General features: G+C 40.2%; 1 protein-coding gene across 2 annotated transcripts; it reads left to right on the forward strand.

The window, feature by feature from the left end:
• On the forward strand, nucleotides 1-25549 carry lyar (Ly1 antibody reactive homolog (mouse)). 2 transcript variants are annotated; one of them, XM_067991420.1, is made up of 9 exons: nucleotides 1-115; nucleotides 5722-5890; nucleotides 6880-6994; nucleotides 16679-16786; nucleotides 18483-18566; nucleotides 21370-21769; nucleotides 22545-22622; nucleotides 24838-24923; nucleotides 25193-25549. In XM_067991420.1, the coding sequence occupies exons 2-9, from the start codon at nucleotides 5769-5771 to the stop codon at nucleotides 25328-25330; spliced, it is 1131 nt and encodes a 376-aa protein (XP_067847521.1). In that variant the 5' UTR covers nucleotides 1-115; nucleotides 5722-5768; the 3' UTR covers nucleotides 25331-25549. The 2 variants fall into 2 exon arrangements, with proteins under 2 accessions (XP_067847521.1, XP_067847531.1); XM_067991430.1 differs by having other exon boundaries at nucleotides 1-103.

Genomic DNA, 25549 nt, shown 5'->3' on the forward strand with positions numbered 1-25549 from the left:
TGCACCTTTTTCCGGTACCGCACGTGGAATATGCTCGGGCTCGTTGGAGGGGAGCCGCGGTATTTTAGACTCGAAACGGCGGCTGGTGTGTCTGAGGGACCAGGTGCGAATGTTTGTAAGTGCGCGTTGAGGTGCTCGAGCTCTGAGTAGAGTTGAACGATAACTTGTGATTCATTCGGTTTAAGAGAGTCGCCCATTTCTATAATATAGGAATTGTCAGTTTCGTTCAGTGTCCTTTTTGCTTTGGTCTAAATTAAGCACGATGTTCCAGTCGTTGTAGTTCATTTTTCAGATCTTATTGAATCATTTTCCTGCAGACTTGATTGTTCTAGAATGTTCCCTCCGTTTTTGTTGCCTAGTTGTATTTTGTGCTTTTCTTCCTTTCGCCCCCTTGGTTTATACAGAAACTTACCTAGTTCAGACCTTGGATATTCCAGAATGTCCTTAAAAAAATTGACCCGGTGGCCTCAGTCTCTTTCATAGAAAGTTACGGCACAGAAGGAGGCCATTCGGCCCATCGTGTCCGTGCCTGCCGAAAAAGAGCTATCCAGCTTAATCCCACTTTCCAGCACTTGGTCTGTAGTCCTGTAGGTTACAGCACTTCAAGTGCACATCCAAGTACTTTTTAAATGAGTTGAGGGTTTCTGCCTCTACCACCCTTTCAGGCAGTGAGTTCCAGACCCCCATCACCCTCTGGGTGAAAAAAAATTCTCTTCAGTTCCCCACTAATGTTTCTGCCAATTTCTTTTAATCTATGCCCCCACCCCCACCCCCACCCAGTCACTGACCCCTCTGCTAAGGGAAATAGGTCCTCCCTATCCACTCTATCTAGTCCCATCATAATTTTATACACCTCAATCAAATCACCCCTCCGCCTCATTTGTTTCAAAGGAAACAACCCCAGCCTATCCAATCTTTTCTTATAGCCAAAATTCTCCAGCCCTGGCAATATCCTCATAAATCTCCTCTGTACCCTCTCTAGTGCAATCACATCTTTCCTGTAATGTGGTGACCAGAACTGCCCGCAGTACTCAAGCTGTGGCCTAACTAGTGTTTTATACAGGTCTAGCATAACCTCCCTGCTCTTATATTCCTTGGCTAATAAAGGAAAGTACCCCGTATGCCTTTTTAACCGCCTTATCTACCTGAGCTGCTACCTTCAGGGATCAGTGGACATGCAATCCAAGGTCCTGCATTTCCTCTACACTTTTCAGTATCCTCCCATTTATTGTGTACTCCCTTGCCTTGTTTGCCCTCCCCAAATGCATTACCTCACACTTCTCTGGATTGAATTCCATTTGCCACTTTTCTGCCCACCTGACCAGTCCATTGATATCTTCCTGCAGTCTACAGCTTTCCTCCTCACTATCAACCACAAGGCCAATTTTTGTATCATCTGCAAACTTCTTGATCAAGCCCCCCACATTCGAGTCCAAATCATTAATATATACCACAAAAAGCAAGGGACCCAGCACTGAGCCTTGCAGAACCCCACTGGAAACAGCCTTCCAGTCGCAAAAACACCCATCAACCATTACCCTTTGTTTCCTGCCATGTGCTTGTACTTTTTTGACCAGTCTGCCATGTGGGACCTTGTCAAAAGCCTTGCTAAAATCCATGTACACTAGATCAAACGCGTTATCCTCATCGACCCTCCTTGTTACCTCCTCAAAAAATTCAATCAAGTTAGTTAGACACGACCTTCCTTTAATAAATCCATGCTAACTGTCCTTGATTAACCCGTGCCTTTCTAAATGACGATTTATGCTGCCCTCAGAATTGATTCCAATAATTTGCCATCACCGAGGTTAGACTGATTGGCCTATAATTGCTCAGTCTATCTTTTTTTCCCTTTTTAAACAACGGTACAACGTTAGCAGTCCTCCAATCCTCCGGCACCATGCCTGTAGCCAGGGAGGATTGTAAAATGATGGTTAGAGCCTCTGCTATTTCCTCCCTTGCTTCTCTTAACAGCCTGGGGTACGTTTTGTCCGGGCCTGGTGATTTATCTACTTTCAAAGATGCTAAACCCTTTAATACTTCCTCTTTCACTATGTTTATCCCATCTGATATTTCACGCTCCTCCTCCTTAAATATAATCTCCGCAGTGTCCCCCTCTTCTGTGAAGACAGACGCAAAGTATTCATTAAGAATCATACCCACATCTTTCTCTAAATTAATGATATTTATTGAACTGTAATTTCTATAGAAAGAAAGACTTGCATTTATATGGTTCCTTTCACGACCTTTGGATGCCCCAAAGCATTTTACAGATAATTAAGTACTTTTGAAGTGTAGTCACTTGTAATGTAGGAAACGTGGCAGCCAATATGCACACAGCAAGGTCCCATAAACAGCAATGAAATAATAACCAACATCGCTAAAAAGATTATCTGGTCGAGGGATAAACATTGGCCATGTCACCAGGGAGAGCTCCCCTGCTCATCTTTGAAATAGTGCCATGAGACCTTTTACGTCCACCTGGGAGGGCAGAAGGGGCCTCTGTTTAATGTCTCATGCAAAAGATGGCACCCCCAACAGTGCAGGACTCCCTTAGTACTGCACTGGAGTGTCAGCCTGGATTATATATTCAAGTGTCTGGAGTGGGACTTGAACCTACAACCTTCTGACTCAGGTGATATAATGATTTATAGTATCAATTTTGGTCTCTTGATGTAGTGGTGGGAGACAGGTTCATAATCCTGCATTTGATGGAACTTCTGGTCTTAGTTGTTTCTCATCTCTCTTACCACCCATCTAATCTCACTTCAAACTGTTCTGCCCTCACCCTCTGTCCCTGGACAGAAACTCCCTTAGCTTCATTGCCAGCACCTTTACAACTTCCTCTCCATTGTCCTAACAATTGCCTTGACATTACTCACTGCCAACCTGCCTTGACTCCTTTTGACACCCTCATCCTCACCAGATTCTGGACAGTTTAACACTCCCCCTACAATGGTGCAACAGACGTCTTTGCAGCCTGAAATCTGAAGGCTGCAGACTTGAGTGTACATGGCTCACAGCTGGCTTGATTGGTCAAGCCAGCTATAGCAGTAGATAGTCATGTTGGGATTTCTGACTATGCCTCCACAAGAGGGTCATGGTGTAATTCAGAGTTCAGATTTTGTTCCGCTTTTTAACAATAACCATTGCATTTCCTTCTTTACAATTGTGTGGAACTTCTCCACTTGTCTGCAGCCAAGGCCCCACAACTTCCTCCCTAGTCTCATTGATAACCTTATGATGTATGCCATCTGCCATTGAAATTTGTTGGACTTCATCCACTTAACCTTTCAAGAGCCTCTTCCACACTGATTCAAAATCCTCTAGATTATATGTTCAGCTGAAATTATTATATAATGTATTTTTTCTTTCCTAGTGACTACTTCTAGAAAATAATCATTAAATTCTATTTTCTCTTCATCAAATACTCTACCATATTTATCCTTTAGAGATCTAACTTCCTTCCGAAGAGAACATTTTTGCTGTTCTGCTGAAAATAAGTTTTGTTATTGTGATTAACATCTTTTGCTGTTTCCTCTCTCATGTCCTCTTTGCACCCAATACCTTTTATTTGCTCTGCTTTAGCAATTTTCACTTTTCTCTGTAAGCTTTATATGGATTATTTTGCTTCCCTTATTTCAAATTGAAATACTCTTCATCCATTTTGGATACTGTTTGTTTAGCATGCATGTTTTCTTATGTATGTCTTGCGAATTCAATCTTCATTATAGCTTTTTAAAAATTCTGTTTTTCCTCAACTGAGCTATTTCTCAGTAATTTGTCCAACTTAATTTCTTGTTTGCTTAGCATTCTAGTTGCCATTCTTGAGATCATCTGTTTATATATCTATTATCTATATGTCTTGCACTGCATGCACTGGTGGTAACATTTGCTTCTATCACACATTTTGGCCACACTTCTCAGTCACTCTTAATCAAGATATTCTTAGTCAAATTTATTATAAGTATCCCCCACTGTATTCTATTAGACCCAAGTTTCTATTAACTTGGCACTGATTGTCTCATTCTAACACACGATCGACGACCAGCCTTGGCTTCCACTTTCTCGAGAGCTATAGTATGTCAAATAAGTTGAAATAAACTAACAACCATTGAATAGCTCCAAGCTGGATTTAAATGCAGGAAAATTTAAACTTAATGATTCTTACAATTAGGGTAACGTACCCTTTCTACCTCCTGCACTTGGCTCTCTTTTTATGGATGCAAAACATTTGTAAAATGCTGTGTTTCAGCTCCATCTTTCCACTTTTCCATTGGATGCAAACTGTTCATTCACCTGTCAGATAAACTCAGTTTTGATTGACAGCTGAATTTTAATTGACCCCAACATTCATTTCTAGAATGCAGAGTTGTAAAGCAACACACACCTTCACTCTGTTTTCCGTGGTATAATGTTTCTGCCCTTATAAAATAATGCATTCTGTCACCTACCGTGACTAGCGCAATGGGAGATTTACTTGTAATATAACACTTTACATTAGTGCACACTTTCCTGTCCATCACACTTCAGATAGCACACATTGTCTAATGTAAGTTTTTGTGGCACAATTTTTAAAAAATATAGAAACAAGCTACGGTTATTTTGGAATGTGCAGACAAACTCTCCAGCGACGCAAAATACCAGAGCCCCAATGTCGTAATTCATCTGGGTATGAATTTACCTAATGTTTACTTAACATAAGTAGATTTTGTAGCCTTAAAGGGCAAAACTCCACGCTGTAACTTTTCACATGGTATAGTGTTCCTGTCTTTATAAAATGGAGCATTCTCTCTCATACTGTAAGCAGTGCCGTTGGAGTTTCGCATATTATATATAACATTTCTCTCACGTATTTCATTTGTCATACACCAGATATCACATTTTGTTACGGATGCAAAAAAGGGAAGCCAGTCACTTAATACTGATTGCTTCTGACCTAGAAGCTGACCTTAGAAGCATTTTCCAATCTGCGCACTTCCCTCACCAATCCATTCTGATTGACTTGAAGTTGGATTTTTTGAACTTAAAGGGACATTGCTACAGTTAGCAATAGAATAATACATTGTACTTTTGTATGTTGCAGTGCTCTTGTCCTTATAAGAGGGTGTCATCCAGTTTACAGTGAGCAATGCCATTGAAGATCTGCTACATGTTTCTCTCATATTTCTCTTAAAATTTGTGTTTTTCCCTGACAAAAGCATTACTTTGTGCTGAGTGAAGAGAAGCTTAAACTTGAACCTAGTATAAACTGTAGAGTGGCAAAGCTTACAAATGCTGGGGTCAGCTGTGAACTTGAACTTCCTGGCAAGATCAGCTGCTGGTATACTGCCAATGCTCTACAGCTGATCCTGACAGTGAAGTCATGAAAGCAGCCCTAAAATCATTGCAGAGACTGGTTATTCCTCTCCTGATACATTAACTACAAAATCTGCTCATAACATACTAGTATACTTAAGCAAGCAAGTCCTGGCTTCATCGGGAGTGGAACACATAGACTCTGCAACAATTTTAAAATTGGAGTCTGAGGAGGAATCTGGGCAAAGTGTAAATAAGAATTATCTGAGGTATGCAATTATCCATTATAACCAGAGTGGATATAGTAGAGCCGACTGTAGAAGTTTTTTTTAAAAAGGTAAGATAAAATCTGCATAAACGGAGCCTATATTGGAACCGATTGCTCTTCTATTTCTCATAAATGTATATATTTGTTCCTGACAGGCTTTGCTTTATGGTGTGTGAGGAGAAGGTGCCTAGAATAAAATAAAATGGTCTTCTTCATCTGTAGTGGATGTGGAGAGTCTGTCAAGAAAGCTCAAGTGGAAAAACATTTGAATATCTGTCGGAAATGCTCATGTTTGTCTTGTATTGACTGTGGCAAGGACTTTTGGTAAGCATTTGGTAATGGGATGTATAAGGTTTTGTGTTGTGCACACATATTGTATTCTATCTGAATTTAAGGTTTTAGTATTATATCTTTAATTTACCTCTTTTGGGTTTCACTGCACTATGCACCAAACATCCAGTACAGAGAGTAGACAAACTGCTTCCAGGTATCTGCCCAAGTTACTGATCACTAAGAGATACAAGAGGGTGCTTCAGGAAACTCTCCATCAGGTTTATACCTCCCTCTCTGAAAAAGCACCTAGCCTTTTTAGCAGGTGTCCTTCACAGTACAACAGAGATTATGAACTCTCATTGGCGTAGCAGTCCAGTGGGTTCTGATGTGCTTTTTTACCACATTGTATGTTAAAATAGCTTTCTTTGCCTGAAATTTATGGTTTGGTATCTTTACAACAACATCTTGCATTTATATAACATCTTTAACATAGTAAAACTTCTCAAGGCGTTTCACAGGAGCATTATTAGACCAAATTTGACACTGAGCCACATAAGGAGATACTGAAGATTTAGCAAAAACATGCATAGTACATTGGCCCCAAACATTTAAATGTGCAAAATGAAAAGCTAATGTGGAAAATTTTGCTTGATACTTGTATTTTTTTATGTGACAAATTGAGAGAGTTTTACATTGATCTTCATCATTATAGATAGTCTGTATGGTTGCCCCATTATTTCTCGGACTCACTACTTTGATCAGCTACTTCTATTAGTACTACTGCTGATGTACAGCATAGTTCTGAAATGGTTAAATTGATAACACTGTACAGTTCAATATTCTATCAGCGCATGTAGAGCAAAATTATTAAACTTCTTCAGCTACAGTTTTGAAGAATTAATTTTAGGGTTTTGCTGTGGGCTATTGGCTTCACCCAATGAAACACACAACAGAAACTCACTCCTAGGCAATCTAGGTTCTCTGCTAGACAAAGTATTATTTCGCATTTCCTCCTAATAGAGGTCTGTTAATGTTTATAGGGGAGAGGATTATGTGACCCATACTAAATGCATTAGTGAAGATCAGAAGTATGGTGGTAAAGGATATGAAGCCAAGGCCAAAAAAGGAGATATGAAACAACAAGAGTGGATACAGGTAAATATATCTTAGTACGTATGTTACTCTTATTGTGCTTCTGGGAACTCAAAAGCTACAGTAGTTCATTCCTGAATATTTAAAATGACTGGGTAAATTGTTTTTTCAGCTGTAGTGGGCTGCTCAACTTTCTAATCAAATCTTGTCCACCTTTTGTATTGTCAATGGTAGTCATGTGGAAGACTCTATTAAAAAGTTGTGATAAAAATTGCATTCAGCATCATTGAATGAGACTACAACTCATGACCAACAAGTCTTAAGTGAGTTATTTGGGACTTCATGAATGGAATAAACACATTGAAGAACTTTTTGTGCAGCATTCTGATACAATGTACATGTTTGACTTCAGAAGTAAAAACTGAAAATGCTGCTAAGCACAGCAGGTTAATCAGCCTCTTTGAAGAGAAAAAGAACAATTATTGTGTTTTGTTTAAAACAGATTTAAGTTTACAGTAGTTTGGTTCTGGTACAGTACAGTTTACACCGAGGCACTGCCCACTCAGTTGAATGTAAAAGATTCCATGGCATTCTGGCCAACATTTATCCCCTCAAATAACATCACTGAAACAAGTTATCTGATCATTTATTTCCCTGCTGTTGGATCTTGCTGTGCACAAATTGACTGCTCCGTTTCCTACATTGCAACAGTGACTTCATTTCAAAAGTAGTTCATTGGCTGTGAAGTGTTTGGGATGTCATGAGATTTTGAAAGGCAAAGTTCCTTCTTTCTTATTTGTGGTACTGCTGCGAGTGGATAGTTGTCTTTTTTAAACTGCCTGTGACACTCAGGAAGTTAGGTCCACTTGGACTATCCCGTGAAATAAATTCCATAGAAAATAGGAGCAGGAGGAGACCATTCGGCCCTTCGAGCCTGCACCGCCATTCAGTATGATCATGGCTGATATCATATTCCCACTCTCTCCCCATACCCCTTGATGCCTTTTGTGTCTAGGAATCTATCTAGCTTCTTCCCAAGGACACCCAGGTCCCTCTGAGTGAAGAAATTTCTCCTCATCTCAGTCATAGAGTTATACAGCACGGATAGAGGCCCTTCGGCCCATCGTGTCCACGCCGGCCATCAGCCCTGTCTACTCTAATCCCATATTCCAGCATTTGGTCCGTAGCCTTGTATGCTATGGCATTTCAAGTGCTCATCCAAATGCTTCTTGAATGTTGTGAGGGTTCCTGCCTCCACAACCCTTTCAGGCAGTGAGTTCCAGACTCCAACCACCCGCTGGGTGAAAAAGTTCTTTCTCAAATCCCCTCTAAACCTCCCGCCTTTTACCTTGAATCTATGTCCCCTTGTTATAGAACCCTCAACGAAGGGAAAAAGCTCCTTAGTATCCATCCTATCTGTGCCCCTCATAATTTTGTACACCTCAATCATGTCCCCCCTCAGCCTCCTCTGCTCCAAGGAAAACAAACCCAATCTTCCCAGTCTCTCTTCATAGCTGAAGCGCTCCAGCCCTGGTAACATCCTGGTGAATCTCCTCTGCACCCTCTCCAAAGCGATCACATCCTTCCTGTAGTGTGGCGACCAGAACTGCACACAGTACTCCAGCTGTGGCCTAACCAGTGTTTTATACAGCTCCATCATAACCTCCTTGCTCTTATATTCTATGCCTCGGCTAATAAAGGCAAGTATCCCATATGCCTTCTTTACCACCTTATCTACCTGTTCCGCCGCCTTCAGGGATCTGTGAACTTGCACACCAAGATCCCTCTGACCCTCTGTCTTGCCTAGGGTCCTCCCATTCATTGTGTATTCCCTTGCCTTGTTAGTCCCTCCAAAGTGCATCACCTCGCACTTTTCCGGGTTAAATTCCATTTGCCACTGTTCCGCCCATCTGACCAACCCATCTATATCGTCCTGCAGACTGAGGCTATCCTCCTCGCTATTTACCACCCTACCAATCTTTGTATCATCAGCGAACTTACTGATCATACCTTTTACATTCATATCCAAGTCATTAATGTAGACCACAAACAGCAAGGGACTCAGCACCGATCCCTGTGGTACCCCACTGGCCACAGGCTTCCAGTCACAAAAACAACCTTCGACCATCACCCTCTGCCTTCTGCCACTAAGCCAGTTTTGTATCCAAAGTGCCAAGGCACCCTGGATTCCATGGGCTCGTACCTTCTTGACCAGTCTCCTGTGGGGGACTTTATCGAAGGCCTTACTGAAATCCATGTATACCACATCCACTGCGTTACCCTCATCCACACGCCTAGTCACCCCTCAAAAAATTCAATCAAATTAGTCAGACATGATCTTCCCTTGACAAAGCCATGTTGACTATCCCTGATTAATCCTTGCTTCTCCAAGTGGAGACTAATTTTGTCCTTCAGAATTTTTTCCAATAATTTTCCTACCACTGATGTTAGGCTCACTGGCCTGTAGTTCCCCGGTTTTTCCCTACTCCCCTTCTTGAATAATGGTGTTACATTAGCGGTTCTCCAGTCCTCTGGCACATCCCCTGTGGCCAGAGAGGTTCTGAATATATGTGTCAGAGCCCCCGCAATCTCCTCCTTTGCCTCACACAGTAGCCTGGGATACATTTCGTCCGGGCCTGGGGATTTATCCATTTTTAGGCCTGCTAAAACTGCCAATACCTCCTCCCGCTCGATGTTAATATGTTCGAGTATATCACAGTCCCCCTGCCGTATTTCTATGTCTACATCGTCCTTCTCCAAAGTGAAAACAGATGCAAAAAATTCATTTAGAACCCCTCCTACATCTGCCGGCTCCACACACAGATTGCCATTTTTGTCCCTAATGGGCCCTATTTTTTCCCTAGTCATCCTCTTACCCTTAATATACTTATAAAACATCTTAGGATTTTCCTTTATTTTGCTCGCCAGTGTTATTTCATGGCCCCTCCTTGATCTCCTAATTTCTTTTTTAAGTATCCCCCTGCTCTTTTTGTACTCCTCTAGGGCTTCCTCCGTCTTTAGCCTTTTGTATCTGCCAAAAGCCCTCCTTTTTTTCCTAATCCATTCTCGTATATCCCCTGACATCCAAGGTTCCCTGGAGTTCTTGGAACCACCCTTGACCTTTACGGGAACATGTTGCCATTGTATGGTCTCAATCTCCCTTCTGAAAGACTCCCATTGCTCCGATGCGGATTTTCCTACAAGCAGCTGATCCCAGTCCATTTTGGCCAGATCCTGCCGTATCCTATTAAAATCGACCTTCCCCCAATTTAGAACCTTTATTTCCGGCCCCTCCCTGTCCTTTTCCATGACCACCTTAAATATCCTACCTCATATCCTGAGTCTCTGACCCCTCGTTCTGGGGAAACATCCTCCCTGCATCCAGTCTGTCTAGCCCTGTCAGAATTTTATATGTTTCAATGAGATCCCCTCTCCTTCTAAACTCGAATGAATACAGGCCGAGTCAATCCAATCTGTCCTCATACGACAGTCCTGCCATCCCAGGAATCGGACTGGTGAACCTTCGCCGCACTCCCTCAATGGCAAGTATATCCTTTCTTGGGTAAGGAGACCAAAACTGCACTCAGTACTCCAGGTGTGGTCTCACCAAGGCCCTGTATAACTGCAGTAAGACAACCTTGCTCCTGTACTCAAATCCTCTTGCAATGAAGGCCAACATACCATTTGCCTTCCTAACTGGTTTTTGCACCTGCATGTTTGCTTTCAGTGACTGGTGTACAAGGACACCCAGGTCCCTTTTGTACATCAACATTCCCCAATCTATTACCATTTAAATAATACTCTGCCTTTCTGTTTTTCTTTCCGAAGTGGATAACTTCACATTTATCCACGTTATACTGCATCTGCCATGTATTTGCCCACTCACTCAACTTGTCTAAATCGCCTTGTAGCTGCTTTGCATCCTCCTCAACTCACGATCCCACCTAGTTTTGTGTTGTCAGCAAACTTGGAAATATTACATTTGGTTCCCTCATCCAAATCATTGATATATATTGTGACTAGCTGGGGCCCGAGCACTGATCCCTGTGGTACCCCACTAGTCACCGCCTGCCACCCTGAAAAAGACCCATTTATTCCTACTCTCTGTTTCCTATCTGTTAACCAATTTTCAATCCATGCCAGTATATTACCACCAATCCCATGTGCTTTAATTTTGCACACTAACCTCTTATGTGGGACTTTATCAAAAGCCTTCTGAAAATCCAAATACACCACATCCACTGGTTCTCCCTTATCTATTCTACCAGTTACATCCTCAAAAAACTCCTGTAGGTTTATCAAACATGATTTCCCTTTCATAAATCCATGTTAACTTTGTCTAATCCCATTGATATTTTCTAAGTGTCCTGTTATCACATCCTTTATAATAGACTCTAGCATTTTCCCTACTACTGATGTTAGGCTAACCAGTCTGTAGTTCCCTATTTTCTCTCCCTCCCTTTTTAAATAGTGGGGTTACATTTGCCACCCTCCAATCTGCAGGAACTGTTCCATAATCTATAGAATTTTGGAAGATGACAACTAATGCATCCACTATTTCCATGGCTACCTCCTTTTCTGGGATGCAGATTATCAGGCTCTGGGGACTTATCGGCTTTTAGTCCCATTAATTTCTCCAGCACTTTTTTACTAATACTAAATTCCTTTAATTCCTCCTTCTCACTAGTTCCTTGGTTCCCTAGCATTTCTGGGAAGTTATTTGTGTCCTCTTCCGTGAAGACAGAACCAAAGTATTTGTTTAATTGCTCTGCCATTTCCCTGTTCCCCATTATAAATTCTCCCGTTTCTGACTGTAAGGGACCTACATTTGTCTTCACTAATCTATTTCTTTTTACATACTTGTAGAAGCTTTTACAGTCCATTTTTACGTTCCTTGCAAGTTTACTCTCATACTCTATTTTTCCCCTCTTAATCAATCTCTTGGTCCTTTTTTGCTGAATTCTAAACTGCTCCCAATCCTCAGACTTGCTACTTTTTCTGGCAACTTTATATGACTCCTCTTTGGATCTAATACTATCCTTAATTTCTTTTGTTAGCCATGGTTGGGCCACTTTTCCTTTTGTGTTTTTGCCCCAGAAAGGAATGTATAATTGTTGCAATTTATGCATTTGTTTCTTAAATGTTAGCCATTGTCCATCCACCGTAATGCCTTTTAATGAAGCTCCCCAATCTATCATAGCCAGCTCACTCCTCATACCTTTGTAGTTTCCTTTGTTTAAATTCATGACCCTAGTTTTGGATTGGACTACTACTTCACTTTCCATCTTAATGATGAATTCTATCATGTTACGGTCACTCTTCCCTAAAGAACCCCGGACAACAAGATTATTATTTAACCCCTTCTCATTGCACAATACCCAATCTAGGATAGCCTGTTCCCTGATTGGCTCCTCAACGTACTGGTCTAAAAAACCATCTCATACACACTTCAGGAATTCATCCTCCACAGTATTATTGCTAATTTGGTTTGGCCAGTCCATGTAACAGGGGTACTACAGTAAAGTCACCGATGATTACTGTAGTACCCTTGTTACATGCATCTCTAATTTCCTGTTTGATCCCATCCTCTACATTACCACTACTGTTTGGAGGCCTATAGACAATTCCCACCAGTGTTTTCTGCCCCTTGGTGCTTCTTAACTCCACCCAGACTGATTCTATATCTTGATTTTCTGAGCCAGTATCTTTTCTCACTTGCTCTGATTTCATCCATTACTAACAACGCCACCCCACCTCCTTTTCCTTTTTGACACTCCTTCCTAAATATCGAATACCCTTGGATATTCAGACCCCCGCCTTGGTCACCCTGCAGCAATGTCTCTGTAATTGCTATTATTATCATATCCATTTACATTTATTTGCGCTGTTAATTCATCTACCTTATTACGAATGCTTCGTGCATTCAGATACAGTGCCTTTAGATTTGTCTTTTTAACATTTTTAGACATCTTAACATTTATTTGTACTATGGCCCTGTTTGTCGTCTTATCATTTTTTTCTTACCCAGTCCCTATTTGTTAGTGCACTCTTTTTGTACATATTCCATGTAAGTGAAGTAATGCAAATATGCTAATAGGAGAGGGGGGGGGGAGTTAAAAAGGCACAAGAGGTCCATGTACAACAAAAGGAAGTAATGGTGGAAAAACAAATTTTAAAAAACTAAAGGTATAACAGAAATGAAATGAAAACAGAAGATGCAAGCAAAGCACAATGGATCCACCAATTGCAAGTAGAGAATAAAGAACAGGTCCCGACTCTGCACTGGCAGCCTTATTTTTATTTCTCTCGTTATTTCTAATCCTTTTGTTATACTTGGACCTCTTGTGTCTTTTCGCTCCTGCTCAACCATTTGCACGTGCGTTTGTCGTTTCTGTATGTGTGCATTATTTCAATGATTTCCATTAAGCAGTTTGTGGGTCACTTAACACATTAACCACCACAATGAAGACCTATGCCTGAAACATTAACATTCTTCCTTTATTTACAAGTGCTGCCTGGCTTGCTGTATCTTTTTATTTCATAGAATAGAATTATGGAAAGTTACGGCACAAGGAGGAGGCTATTTGGCCCATCCATGCTGGCTGAGAGAGTTATCCAGCTTAATCCCACTTTCCAGCACTTGATCGGTAGCCCTGTAGTTACCACTTCAAGTGCACGACCAAGTACTTTTTAAATGAGTTGAGGTTTCTGCCTCTACCACCCTTTCAGGCAGTGAGTTCCGGATTCCTACCACCCTCTGGATGAGAAACTTTCCGCTCAGCTCTCCTCTAATGCTTCTACCAGTCACTTTAAATCTATGCCCCCTGGTCACTGACCCCTCTGCTAAGGGAAATAGGTCCTTCCTATCCACTCTATGTTGCCCCCCCCCCCCATAATTTTATATACCTCAATTAAATTGCCCCTCAGCCTCCTGTTCCAATGAAAACAACCCTAGCCTATCCAATCTTTCCTCATACCTAAAATTCTCCAGCCCTGGCAACATCCTCGTAAATCTCCTCTGTACCCTCTCTAGTGCAATTGCATCTTTCCTGTAATGTGGTGACCAGAACTGTACGCAGTACTCGAGCTGTGGCCTAACTAGTGTTTTATACAGTTCTAGCATAACCTCCCTGCACTTATATTCTATGCCTCAGCTAATAAAGGAAAGTATCCTGTGTGCCTTTTTAACCACCTTATCAACCTGTCCTGCTACCTTCAGGGATCTGTGGACATGCACCCCAAGGTCCCTCTGTTCCTCTACACCTCTCAGTACCCTCCCATTTATTGTGAATTCCCTTGCCTTGTTTGTCCTCCCCAACTGCATTACCTCACACTTCTCCGGATTGAATTCCATTTGCCACTTTTCTGCCCACCTGATCAGTCCATTGATAGCTTAGAATCATAGAATGTTACAGCACAGAAGGAGGCCATTCGGTCCGTTGAGTCCGTGCCAGTTGTCTGCAAGAGCAATCCAGCTAGGCCCACTCCCCCGCCCTTTCCCCGTAGCCCTGCAATTTTTTTCCCTTCAAGTACTTGCCCAATTCCCTTTTGAAAGCCATGATTGAATCTGCCTCCACCCTCCCCTCGGGCAGTGCATTCCAGATCATAACCACTCGCTGTGTTTTAAAATAAAGTTTTTCCTCGTGTTGCCTTTGGTTCTTTTGCCAATCACCGTAAATCTTTGTCCTCTGGTTCTTGACCCTTCTGCCAATGGGAACAGTTTCTCTCTCTACTCTCAGTTTCTCTCTCTACTCTGTCTAGACCCTTCATGTTTTGAATACCTCTATCAAATCGCCTCTCAACTTTCTCTGCTCTAAGGAGAACAACTCCAGCTTCTCCAGTCTACCCACGTAATTGAAGTCCTTCATCCTTGGAACCATTCTAGTAAATCTCTTCTGCACCCTCTCTAAGGCCTTCACATCCTTCATTTTTTTTGCAGTCTACAGCTTTCCTCCTCGCTATCAACCACATGGCCAATTTTTGTATCATCTGCAAACTTCTAAATCATGCCCCTTACATTTAGGTCTAAATCATTAATATAAACCACAAAAAGCAAGGGACCTAGTACTGAACCCTGTGGAAGCCCACTTTTAACTGTCGTCCTGTCACCATAACACCCGTCGACCGTCACCCTTTGCTTCCTGCCACTAAGCCAATTTTGGATCCAACTTGCCACTTTCCCTTGGATCCCATGGGCTTTTACTTTTCTGACCAGTCTATCATGTGGGACCTTGTCAAAAGCCTTGCTAAAATCCACGTAGACTACATCAAATGCACTACCCTCGACCCTCCTTGTAACCGCCTCAAAAAATTCGATCAAGTTAGTCAGACACTACCTTCCCTTAACAAATCTATGCTGACTGTCCTTGATTAATTTGTGCCTTTTTAAATTACGATTTATATCGTCCCACAGAATTGTTTCTAATAATTTGCCCACCACCTAGGTTAGGCTGACTGGCCTGTAATTGCTCGGTCTATCCTTTTCCTCCCTTTTTAAACAACGGTACAACATTAGCAGTCCTCCAATCCTCCAGCACTACGCCTGTAGCCAGAGAAAATTAGAAAATTTCACTCCCACTTTTTGACGAGTGTATCTTTTGGTTCCCCGGCCCTTTGTTCTATTTTTCCAGCCTTATCTGTTTATCTCTCTGCTTTCAGTCTGATGAAGGATATATGCATGAATCATCATAACTTGTCTTTTCTCTTTACAGATCCTAACTGACCTGCTGTATGTCTCCAGAATTTTCTGGATTTATTTCATTTGCACTTTTTCCTTTTTATTTTACTTCCAAACTTCTAGTATTTGCAACTGATCATGGAGTTATGGGCAGATATTTTTCTCGTGAATTATTTTATAATACCTGTAGTATGTATGGATGTTCAATACACCATGAAAAACAATTGCTCTGTATGTTGTTCTGACTGGTTTGAAAATTGGTATCTACAATCATATTTAACTGTGTCAGTTGTTACTCACAGCGTAGCCAAATAAATAATGTTGGTCCTGTAGAGCTACAGTTGAAAAACATGCATCCACGAGTGATGCTTTCCTAATGTGGTGTAATTGAACTTGGGATCTGTAAAATGTTTTGAACCACGATCCAAGAAAGAACAAGGCAGCATCACTTTGTATGTGATATGATGCATATAATTAAAGTCCCAGACACTCTTGCCCGCTCTGGTTACAAAGCACAATCTGCAGTGTGTACAAGGTTTCCTGTTATTGAAGGAGCCAGTAATACCGCAGTTACGACTTGATTTGAGACACTTTCAATTTTGTCAAGTGATATGAGAGCACTTTTCGAGGAGGCAGTCTTGAACCATGGACTTTACATCAGTTGCAGTATAACAGCAACTGGTGTGAAACTATCTTTTTAAACTTTAAATAGTTTTGTGGGCATCCTGAGTGGAGTTCTGCGTGCATGTTAAGCACGAATATCCGGCGCTCCACTTTGTGTAAGTACAAAGTGGCACACAGCTGGTATTAAACTTCTTTGCTGCCTCCTCACACTGCTTTAGATAGAGGTATCAAACTAGTTCCAGTAGTATAAAGGAGCCATAAGGGTTGCATTTTATTATAGTGGACTGTTTACTGCAGTTTGTGTTTGTAACATTTGCCGCAGTTGATTTGTAATAATGGGTCAGATGCATATTTATAGTGTATCGTGTGTAAAAGTCAATAAAGACAGTATGCATTATTATGGTACAGCTGCATATGTTTATTTTAGTCTTTTTTCCTGCATATAGAAAATTCATGAAGTTATGAACAAATCAAATGTTAGTTCCGGGGTGCGTGAAATTCTGGAGCAAATGAATTCTTATGACAACATACCACGAAAAAAAGCCAAATTTCAGGTATCTTTTTTTTAAAAAAAACTTTTCCTGATTTTAATATTGTTTCAAATTGCTGAAGATACATTTTTTTATCAGACTCTGCAACTGAATAGCTTTTGTATTGTGTAGATTTTTGCATATAATATTGACACAAAGTGCCTCTAAACTAAATGTGGGATATTTCAACATGTTTAGTAAAGCACTAATTCCATAAAGCAAATAATTTAAACAGGAACTGGCCCAAGGTGAGCAGTATCATATACACCTTCACCATTCATAACTGTATTGTTCCATATCCTCTATCTGCTAGATAACTGCAGATGTACAACATTATGAATTCTGGTTTCTTGCTAGGTGCCTGTCCTTCCTTATGTTTGGTAACTTGAAATAAATTGGAAGCTACTCAATATGAATAAATGTGAGAAATGGAAGTCACTTTTTTGACCTGTAAAATTTTAACTAGCTACTTACAGATCTCCTGTGGTGTTGCTCACAGTGTCAATAATATAGGCCCTGATTTTGCTGTCAAAATAATGGTGAGGCCGATAGCACTCACTGTTATTTATGCGCAAATGCTACAGCAACTTCAGGCGAGGGGCAGATGCGTGTTCAAATATCCAAAAGTTGCTGTCTGAGTTGTGTTGCTCCGCCGTTTACTTCGCAAAAATAGCATCTCGCTGTCTGACTCATCATTGAAATGCATTGAACGATATGAAGTTGCTGTACTTGCGTGGTAGATACGAACTAAATTCATCACAGAAAGTTAAGCCTTGTCCATTTCAAGCCTAAGTACCCTTTTAACGATGTGGTAAGTGTTAATTACTGCAGTCAACCCCTCTGGCACTGAAAATTAACTATTACAAGTATGGAGTCTCATTCATTTACGTTTTAATTGTTGGAGATTTTTTTTTAAATTTCAGAAATTTTTACTTTTCCTTTTGTCTATTTTCTCTCTCTAATCCAATCTTTCTTTCCCTCTCTCTTTCTTTATTTCTCTTTCTGTACCTGATTTGACATTGAATTCACCTGCTCTAATTTACACTTCCTTCTCGGACCTTGCACTGTTAATTTCACCCAGTATTTTAAGACTGTTTTGCATCTGTAACAAGGTGACACCTGTGTATACTAGCTGCTCTGTTTTTATTACATACATACATGTGTGGGTGCTTTCAAATATAGACAATTTACAAATGTTAATGTAGTTTCCAAAATCTGAAAGTGTATGCTTTAAAACATCTTTGACTTAATATGCAGCTTTATAGATTGATGATCGAACAACTTTTCAATAAAATGAAAAGAAAAACTGCAAATGCTGGAAATCTGAAACGAAAACAAAAAATACCCACCAAGTCAGTCAGCATCTGTAAAGAGAAAAGATAGATTGTAATATTTCAAGTGTGTAACCCATCAGGTTCTGATAAAAGGTACATACTTGAAACATCATAACTTTTCTCTTTACGGGCGTTGACTGAGTGCATAATGCCAGCATTTTATGTTTTTATTTTGAACAGGTTATCAACTTCTGAAGGTCCAAAGTTGAATTTATCAGATTATGGCTTTGCAAATGGTCCTTAGTAAGCTCAATTCTGATACTCTTTTAAAAACAAAAGTTTTAGAAGCCTCAATTTAATATGAATGGTGGTTCTGAGAAACAACATAAACATTTTATGCAGATTATAGAAATGATATTACCAGATACTTTTTCATTGTGTTTCAGAACTGGATGAAAAACAGTTTGAACATCTATAATGAGGCTCTACAGGGGCAGGTGTGGGAGATCTTTGCTGCTGCTATCAGCAATGTAAGTTGCAACATGTACAAAATTAATTCAAACAAAAAAAATCACCTGAAATTGAAATTGGAAAGAAATGGAATGTGCTGTGTCTTAATGATTTCCCACCTGTTGGCAAATTCCAAGGCCGACACCCACTGCAATATGCTGACCGGCAGGGATGTCAAGTGAACAAATCATGGCTTTTGAATCTAGATCATCACTTTGAATAAAACATTAATCCACATGGTAATTCGAACTAACCCAGTTCAAATTTGCTGTGTTGGACTGTAGCAGTCTTTCAGCCCAGGAATGTCACAGGTTCAATCCCTGGTCAGTTCTGAGGTGGCTCAACTCAACCAGATTTGCCTAAGTGCCCTGGGTTAGGGAGTGTAAAATCAGCCAGGATTTCTGCTGGAATTTCGCTATCTAGGCACCTCTGCTGGAAGCACATGCATGGTCATTGGGTGAGGTTAGGATTGAGCCACACGTGAATATTGACCATCCATGTGAGGTTCAGAAGGGTGACCGGTGCCCGTTGAACTATACCCTAGCAATTTTCTCCCCTCTTCAGAGAAACGGGGAGAAAATTGGATTGGGGAGTGGGTGGATTGGTGAAATTAACCTTAATATAGTTCAGAAAATTATGACATTTATTATTAAATCTCATATATACTTTGGCCCAACTTCAGTAAATCAATGTTGATGCTGAGTCATCCAAAATATTTGCTGGAGGTATATTCTACATACTGTAATATAGTATTGGATCAGTCTTATTCCCAAGTCTGATGTTATAGCTTGGATTGATTGCATCTTCCATGATATAAAGATATCAACATCATGTAAATATTGTTTTGAATACATTGACTTCTAGAATCCCACGTAAAATGGACTTACACTAATTTGTTGGCTGTATGTCCTGTTTTACTTTCAAATTGCCTGTAGATGGTGTTGTATAACAAAGAACATGCTTTTTATGTTTAGTCTTCAGAATGAAAGTTAAATCGATGAATTCAACTTTGTGTTTATGTTGGAGGAGACTTTTTTAAAAAATTGATATGCTATTTGCAGCCAATGTGAGAATTAGAATTAGAACTTGCATTTGAAGAGAGCTATATAAATGCAGGAAAGTATCTGAGTGCTTTTTAGTAAGGGGGGGAAGGCTATGGTGGACACAGCACAGTGAGAAGAGAGAGTAATAGGCTAAGATGCAGAACCAAAGGTATCGTTGAAGAGGGGAGTCTTGAGGAAATTTTTGACAGCAGAGAGGGAGATGGCAATATGGTTGGAATTGGGTAGAGAATTCCATAAGGATGCAGTGGGTTGATGAATGACTAACAAGGAGCAAAGGATAAAGAGAAGTCTGCTATTGGAGGAACAGAGAGTGCATGTGAGGCAGGAGGAGATCACTAAGATAGGGTGGGGCGAGGCCATGAAGAGATTTGAAAACAAGGATGAGAATTTTGAAATCTGTGTGTTTGGGACACAGAGCCAGTGGAATTTGGAGAGGATGGGGCTGATTTATGAGACTTAATGCAAGTGAGGGTGAGGGCTTGAATCATTTTGGGTTAGTCAAAGCTTGCAGAAGGTTAAGGTGGGGAGGTCAACTCGGAGGGCATTGGGGACATCAAGCCTTGAGGTGATTTAAAGCAAGGACTAGAGCTTCAGCAACAGGCACTGGCAGAGGTGGGCAATGTTGTGGAGTTGGAGCAAAGTGGTTTTGGAACAAAGTGGATGTGGGAGAGGAAGCTGAGCTTGTACAAATCGCATGAGCCCCTCCAGACGTAGCTTGAGAGGTCAGCCAGAGGGGTTGATGAAATCTAGACTAAAGGCAGGGAGGTACTAACTGGTGAAAGAGGTTGGTTTCAATTTTGCAACCTTGAAATTGGAGGAAGTTTTTGCTCATCCAGGTCTTGATATTAAGCAAGAAATTTGAAAGTGTAGCAACAACCTGGGTTGAAGAGTGCTGTGTGCTTTCAGATGTTATTGATTAGTGAAAAGGATGGGGTCACAGATGGATCTCTGGGATACACTGGAATGTGACCATGAGAGCAAAAGGGGGAGAAGACAGCAATTTAGCACCTGTGTGCTGGTTAACTGAAAAAAGAACTAAAAGCAACTTCAGGAGGATATAGACAGGTTTGATTGGGCACTTAGATGAAAATTAATGTGAGGATAAATTTTGGGAGAAAGAATGAGAGGACATAATACACTAAACTTTAAAAGGAGTAGAAGGGCAGACAGACTTAAAGGTTTAGATAAACGGAAAAAATGGGAAGACCATTTTTTAAAAAGCATTTGGGATCCTAGGTTTTATAAATCGTGGCATAAAATACAAAAGCAAAGAGGTAATGCTAAACCTTTGCAAATCATTGGTTAGGCCACCTTTTGGGTACCTCATTATAGGAAGGATATCAAGGCCATCGAAAAGTTATGGAAGAGGTTCACTAAATGGTACCGAAGATGAAAGGCTTTATTTACATGGAGAGACTAGAGAAGCTGGAGTTCTTTACAATGGAACAACAGGGCATCATTTTAAAATTAGAGCTGGGCCATTTAGGAATGAAATCAGGCAACACTTTTTCACACAAAGGGTAGTAGAAATCTGGAGCTTGCTCCCCCAAAAGGTTGTGGGTTCTGGGTCAATTAAAATTTTCAAGACAGATCGATAGATGAATGGCCTACTCCTGCTCCTATGTAACAGAAGGTTAAGAGGAGATCTTCTTTAAAATGTAGTAGGAATATGCAACTGGTACAGAAAATGTAAAACCTTTGTTTAACTGCGTAATCTTGATAATTCTGTGATGTAATAAATGATATTTGTTTTGCTAAGGATAAAAACAACCAACAACGAAACCAGAAACACTCTCAGAATGGTAAACGCCCATCAGAATCGGTAGAAGCAAACCAGGATCAGGCAGCTGTAGCAGAAAATGAAGAGAAGAAAAGAAACAAACGGGAAAGGAAAGCAGAAAGGCAAAAGAAATCCAAAAAAGAAAAGAAACACTTAAACTCAAAAGAAGATGAAAATTGTTTAAAGCATGAACCAGATTCCAAAACAAATCAGCTGGAAGAGAAAAAGAAGAAAAAACTTAAAAAGAAGCATAACAAAGATGGAGTCCATATGGTAGAGGAAAATGGCAATCAAGCAAAGGGCTATGAGCAACAGGACGGTGAAAATTTACATGGCAACAAGAAGAGCAAGAAACGTAAACATGAAAAATCTAGTGAAGGTTGGTAATTAGTGTTTTAGTTCTTTAGTGAAATCTGACTATTTGTGAGAAAACCAGATTATCCACTATTATCAGCATTCCTTGGATAGCGGAATTCATTTTAAATTTCAGTCAGCAATGAGTGATTTTTGGCTTTTTTTTAAAAAAAATGTCACCTGTAATTTCCAGTGGGGCTCTCCGGTGGTTTCAAGAGAACCCCCAGAGAAATGGCTTCAACAACTGTAAACCACCGTTTCTACCTTCTTACCACGGGTTCTGTCAAAGTTGAGGTGGGAGATAGGGAAAACCCCTTGAAAATTCAGGGACAATGTGTCTATTTTAGAGAACACCTCCACTGAAAAGCTGTACTGATGTTATTCAGCAAGCACCTCTCCTCTTGGTCTCCATGTATAGCTCCCTGCTGGAGTGACCATACAGTTAAACTGTCCCCTGATCATTGCCAGTTGTGTGTGTTTTTTTGCGTGTGTTTTGAAGGGCGAGAATCTATATGCAATATTTGGGTTTTCTTATTACTGTGACATGTACTATTCAGTAACATTTTTCTTTTTTTCTTTTGGGGAAAAAAGGTACATGTTCTTTGGAACTGGGTATGAGTAGATGGTGTAGAGGTTCTCTTCCTCACCACACTCCCTCCCCCTTTTTATAACTTTAGCCTTTAGTATTGATCCAAATGGCTTCCTTGGTAAGACTGTGCCCTAATCATGGCCAACTACTGTCTTTTTATCCAAGACTGGAAACGTATGATTTTCTGATACTCTTCTTGCACCTTAAACAGATGAACCCAACTCTAAACAGAAGAAAGTTGAAATTGCAGAAACCGAGGAAGTGGAAGAAAATGATGAGGCAAAGCAAGGTATTTATTTATCTCTAATATATTAGAAATCTTGCAACTAAGTGGACTTGCTCTCTGCTCCACTGACTTCCTGTTCACATGTATTTGCCACTTGTTAACTTTTTCCCATTATAATTTCCTATGTCAACATTTATAAGTTTTGCACATATCACAGAATTATACAAATTGGCTGCTTGGTGGCTTAGTACCAAATTCGCAAGTATCCTCAGGCTAACTCTCAGAAAACATTCTGCCCTTCCAGTCACACTTTTTCTTACTCTGCACATAAGTTTTTGTTTTCTTGATTGAGGTTGATTCTTTCTTTTTCATTTTATTTTAAATTTGTTAATTTCTTTGGTCTATGTAGACTTAAAGCCTTCAGCCTGATATCTCCCTGTTGAATTTAAAAGTTGAATGATTCCTCTCTTCCCCACCCCTTTATATTGCTGTCACTGGAGTATTCCTTCCTATCCAAACTTCCCCAACGAGAGGGAGATGGGGAAGGAGCTGGGTCAGGGGTAAGAAGAAGGACTAGGAGTTGAGGGAGGAGCAGGAGAGGAGGGTTTAGATGAGTGGTATTAAAATGACCCAATTCCCTTCCTATTCCTCTTAGAACTACCTGCTCAACCCCTGTGTCCCCTCCTCTTCCTCTCTTCCAGCTTTCCCCCTCCTTCCCGACTATAATATTTAAAAATTCTTCAGTCTGTATGTACTTCCTGTCCAACATTTTCAATTATAAATCCCGGTGTACACATTTACAGTGGAAACTATCAATGTAAACTTATCAGTTTAATTATTTTCTCTGGTGGAGGGGCTGCAATGCCACCACTGGGGAGAGGGCATAATTACAGCATGCCAAGTTTATATACGCAGTTTCCATTATAGGTGTGGACGTGGGGATTTATAATGAAAATATAAAAATAAAGACATAATCCAAGACTTTCAAATGAATACTGAATTATGTCTGTGTGCCCTAATCCAATTATCTCCCACCTTCTAACCTGGCTTCACCTGAAGGCTACAATTGGTCTTTACTCCCTTTGTGCAATGCAATGGGAGATCGACCGGTGTTAATAAAAATTAGAAAGGCTGTGAATGTTCCCTTTAAATCTCTGATTTGTATATGCTTAAGTTGTTAACTATCCTAGTGGGCATTCATTGTTTATATCGTGCTGTCCAGTATTTTTGACGTGTTCATTAATATACAACGCTCAACTCATCATTAACTTGAGATGAGAAAATTGTGTTTTGGAAATGTTCCAGCAATCACTTCAGAAATATTGTATAAATGATACAGTATTGGTCCGCTGTTAGATTAACAGCATGCAACTAGTGTGAACTGTGGTACCTGGACACTTTTCTCTAATGAGCTTTGATATTCTGCGTCCATAATAGAAAGAAAGAACTTGCATTTATATAGCGTCTTTTAGGATCTCAGGGAGTCCCAAAGCATTTTACAGCCAATGATGTACTTTAGAAGTGTAGTCACTGTTGTAATGTAGGGAAACGCAGTAGCCAATTTGCGCACAGCAAGATCCCACAGACAGTAATGAGTTAAATGACCAAATAATCTGTTGTAGGGATGTTGGTTTAGGGATAAATATTGGCCAGGATACCGGGGAGAACTCTCCTGCTTTTTAAATAATGCCATGGGATCTTTTATGTCCACCTGAGGGGGCAGGTGGGGTCTCAGTTTATTGTCTCATCCAAAAGACGGCACCTCTGACTGAAGTGCATTTTGTGCTCAAGTCTCTGGAGTGGGACTTGAACCTACAACCTTCTGACTCAAGCGAGCGTGCTACCACTGAGATAAGGCATAAAATTGTATTCTTTATGGGTATTATCTCCTTATGTGGCTCGGTGTCAAATTTTGTTTGGTAAAACGTCCCAAGGCTACGTTAAAGGCGCTCTATAAATGCAAGTCCTTGTTGTTCAACAAGGTCCATAAGTGCTCAGTTTTCGAAAACAGTACTTGTTTACAAACAGCAGCTTGTATTCCAAGTATGGTGTGGGTCAAATAATTATATTTGCAGAAAGCTGTGGATTTTTGGATGCACATAAGTGTAAAGGGTGCATACCCAATTGACAGACAAACTCATAGAGTGCTATTGCATATTTGGGACTAAACAAGTTCCAATAAACTGGAAGATGCTACATTGTGAATTCTGTTTACTTAAGTTGCTTTTAGCTTCCAATTCTGAAGTTAATATCTTTTACATAATTGACTTTGTTTCAGGAAAATTCAACTGGAAAAGAACAATCAAGATTGTTCTACAGCAGTCTCCAGAGCAAGAAATTTCTATTAAAAAATTAAGGAAAAAGGTACGGTTCACTGGCTTTAAAAATGTGTGCACATCATAGCTGTGATAAGATATTGATATAGTAATGTTGTCAAAATTAAAAATATGAAATTGTGGTCAATATTAGAAATAATTCTTGCACTCAATGTCTATTTTGTATTGCCCTGTTGAATATTGAAAAAGATCATTTGTTTTAGATAGTTATTTTAGCTGGTGTTTTTCTAATGTATTAAAATAATATTAACTACTCTTTGTAACAGTCTCACTTGGTTTGTATCCAAACTCTTGCAGGTTCTATCCCAGTACTATGCTGACAGTGGTGATAATAACTACAAGTCTGAAGAGGAACTCCTGGCAGCTTTCAACAAGAAGATAACCTGTAACCCCAAATTTAAAGTACTGAAGGATAAAGTGAAACTTGTGAAATAACATTCTCTAGGACTGATCTGTTGTTGTATTTTAGGTAGCAACACACTGGGTCATATATAGGCAGATAATTAATTTATTCTGTCTCTTTTTCTGTAATTGGATTTCAGAATACTTTGCTTTTTTATCTAATGCTGAATTGGCAGCATTGAGTTGGGTGACAACTTGTGCTTCACTGTAGATTAGAGATGTCCTACTCTTTAATAAAATAAATTAATTCTA

The sequence above is a fragment of the Heptranchias perlo genome, chromosome 1 (genome assembly GCF_035084215.1).
Source record: "Heptranchias perlo isolate sHepPer1 chromosome 1, sHepPer1.hap1, whole genome shotgun sequence".
Classification (NCBI taxonomy): Eukaryota; Metazoa; Chordata; class Chondrichthyes; order Hexanchiformes; family Hexanchidae; genus Heptranchias; species Heptranchias perlo.

What these genes read in the sequence shown, in the direction of transcription:
- lyar (XM_067991420.1), top strand. Translation starts at nt 5,769, where the DNA reads ATGGTCTTCTTCATCTGTAGTGGATGTGGAGAGTCTGTCAAGAAAGCT. An exon ending in GACTGTGGCAAGGACTTTTG is followed by an intron (nt 5,891 to 6,879) that starts GTAAGCATTTGG and finishes TAATGTTTATAG; the next exon opens with GGGAGAGGATTATGTGACCC. An exon ending in AAATGATGAGGCAAAGCAAG is followed by an intron (nt 22,623 to 24,837) that starts GTATTTATTTAT and finishes ACTTTGTTTCAG; the next exon opens with GAAAATTCAACTGGAAAAGA.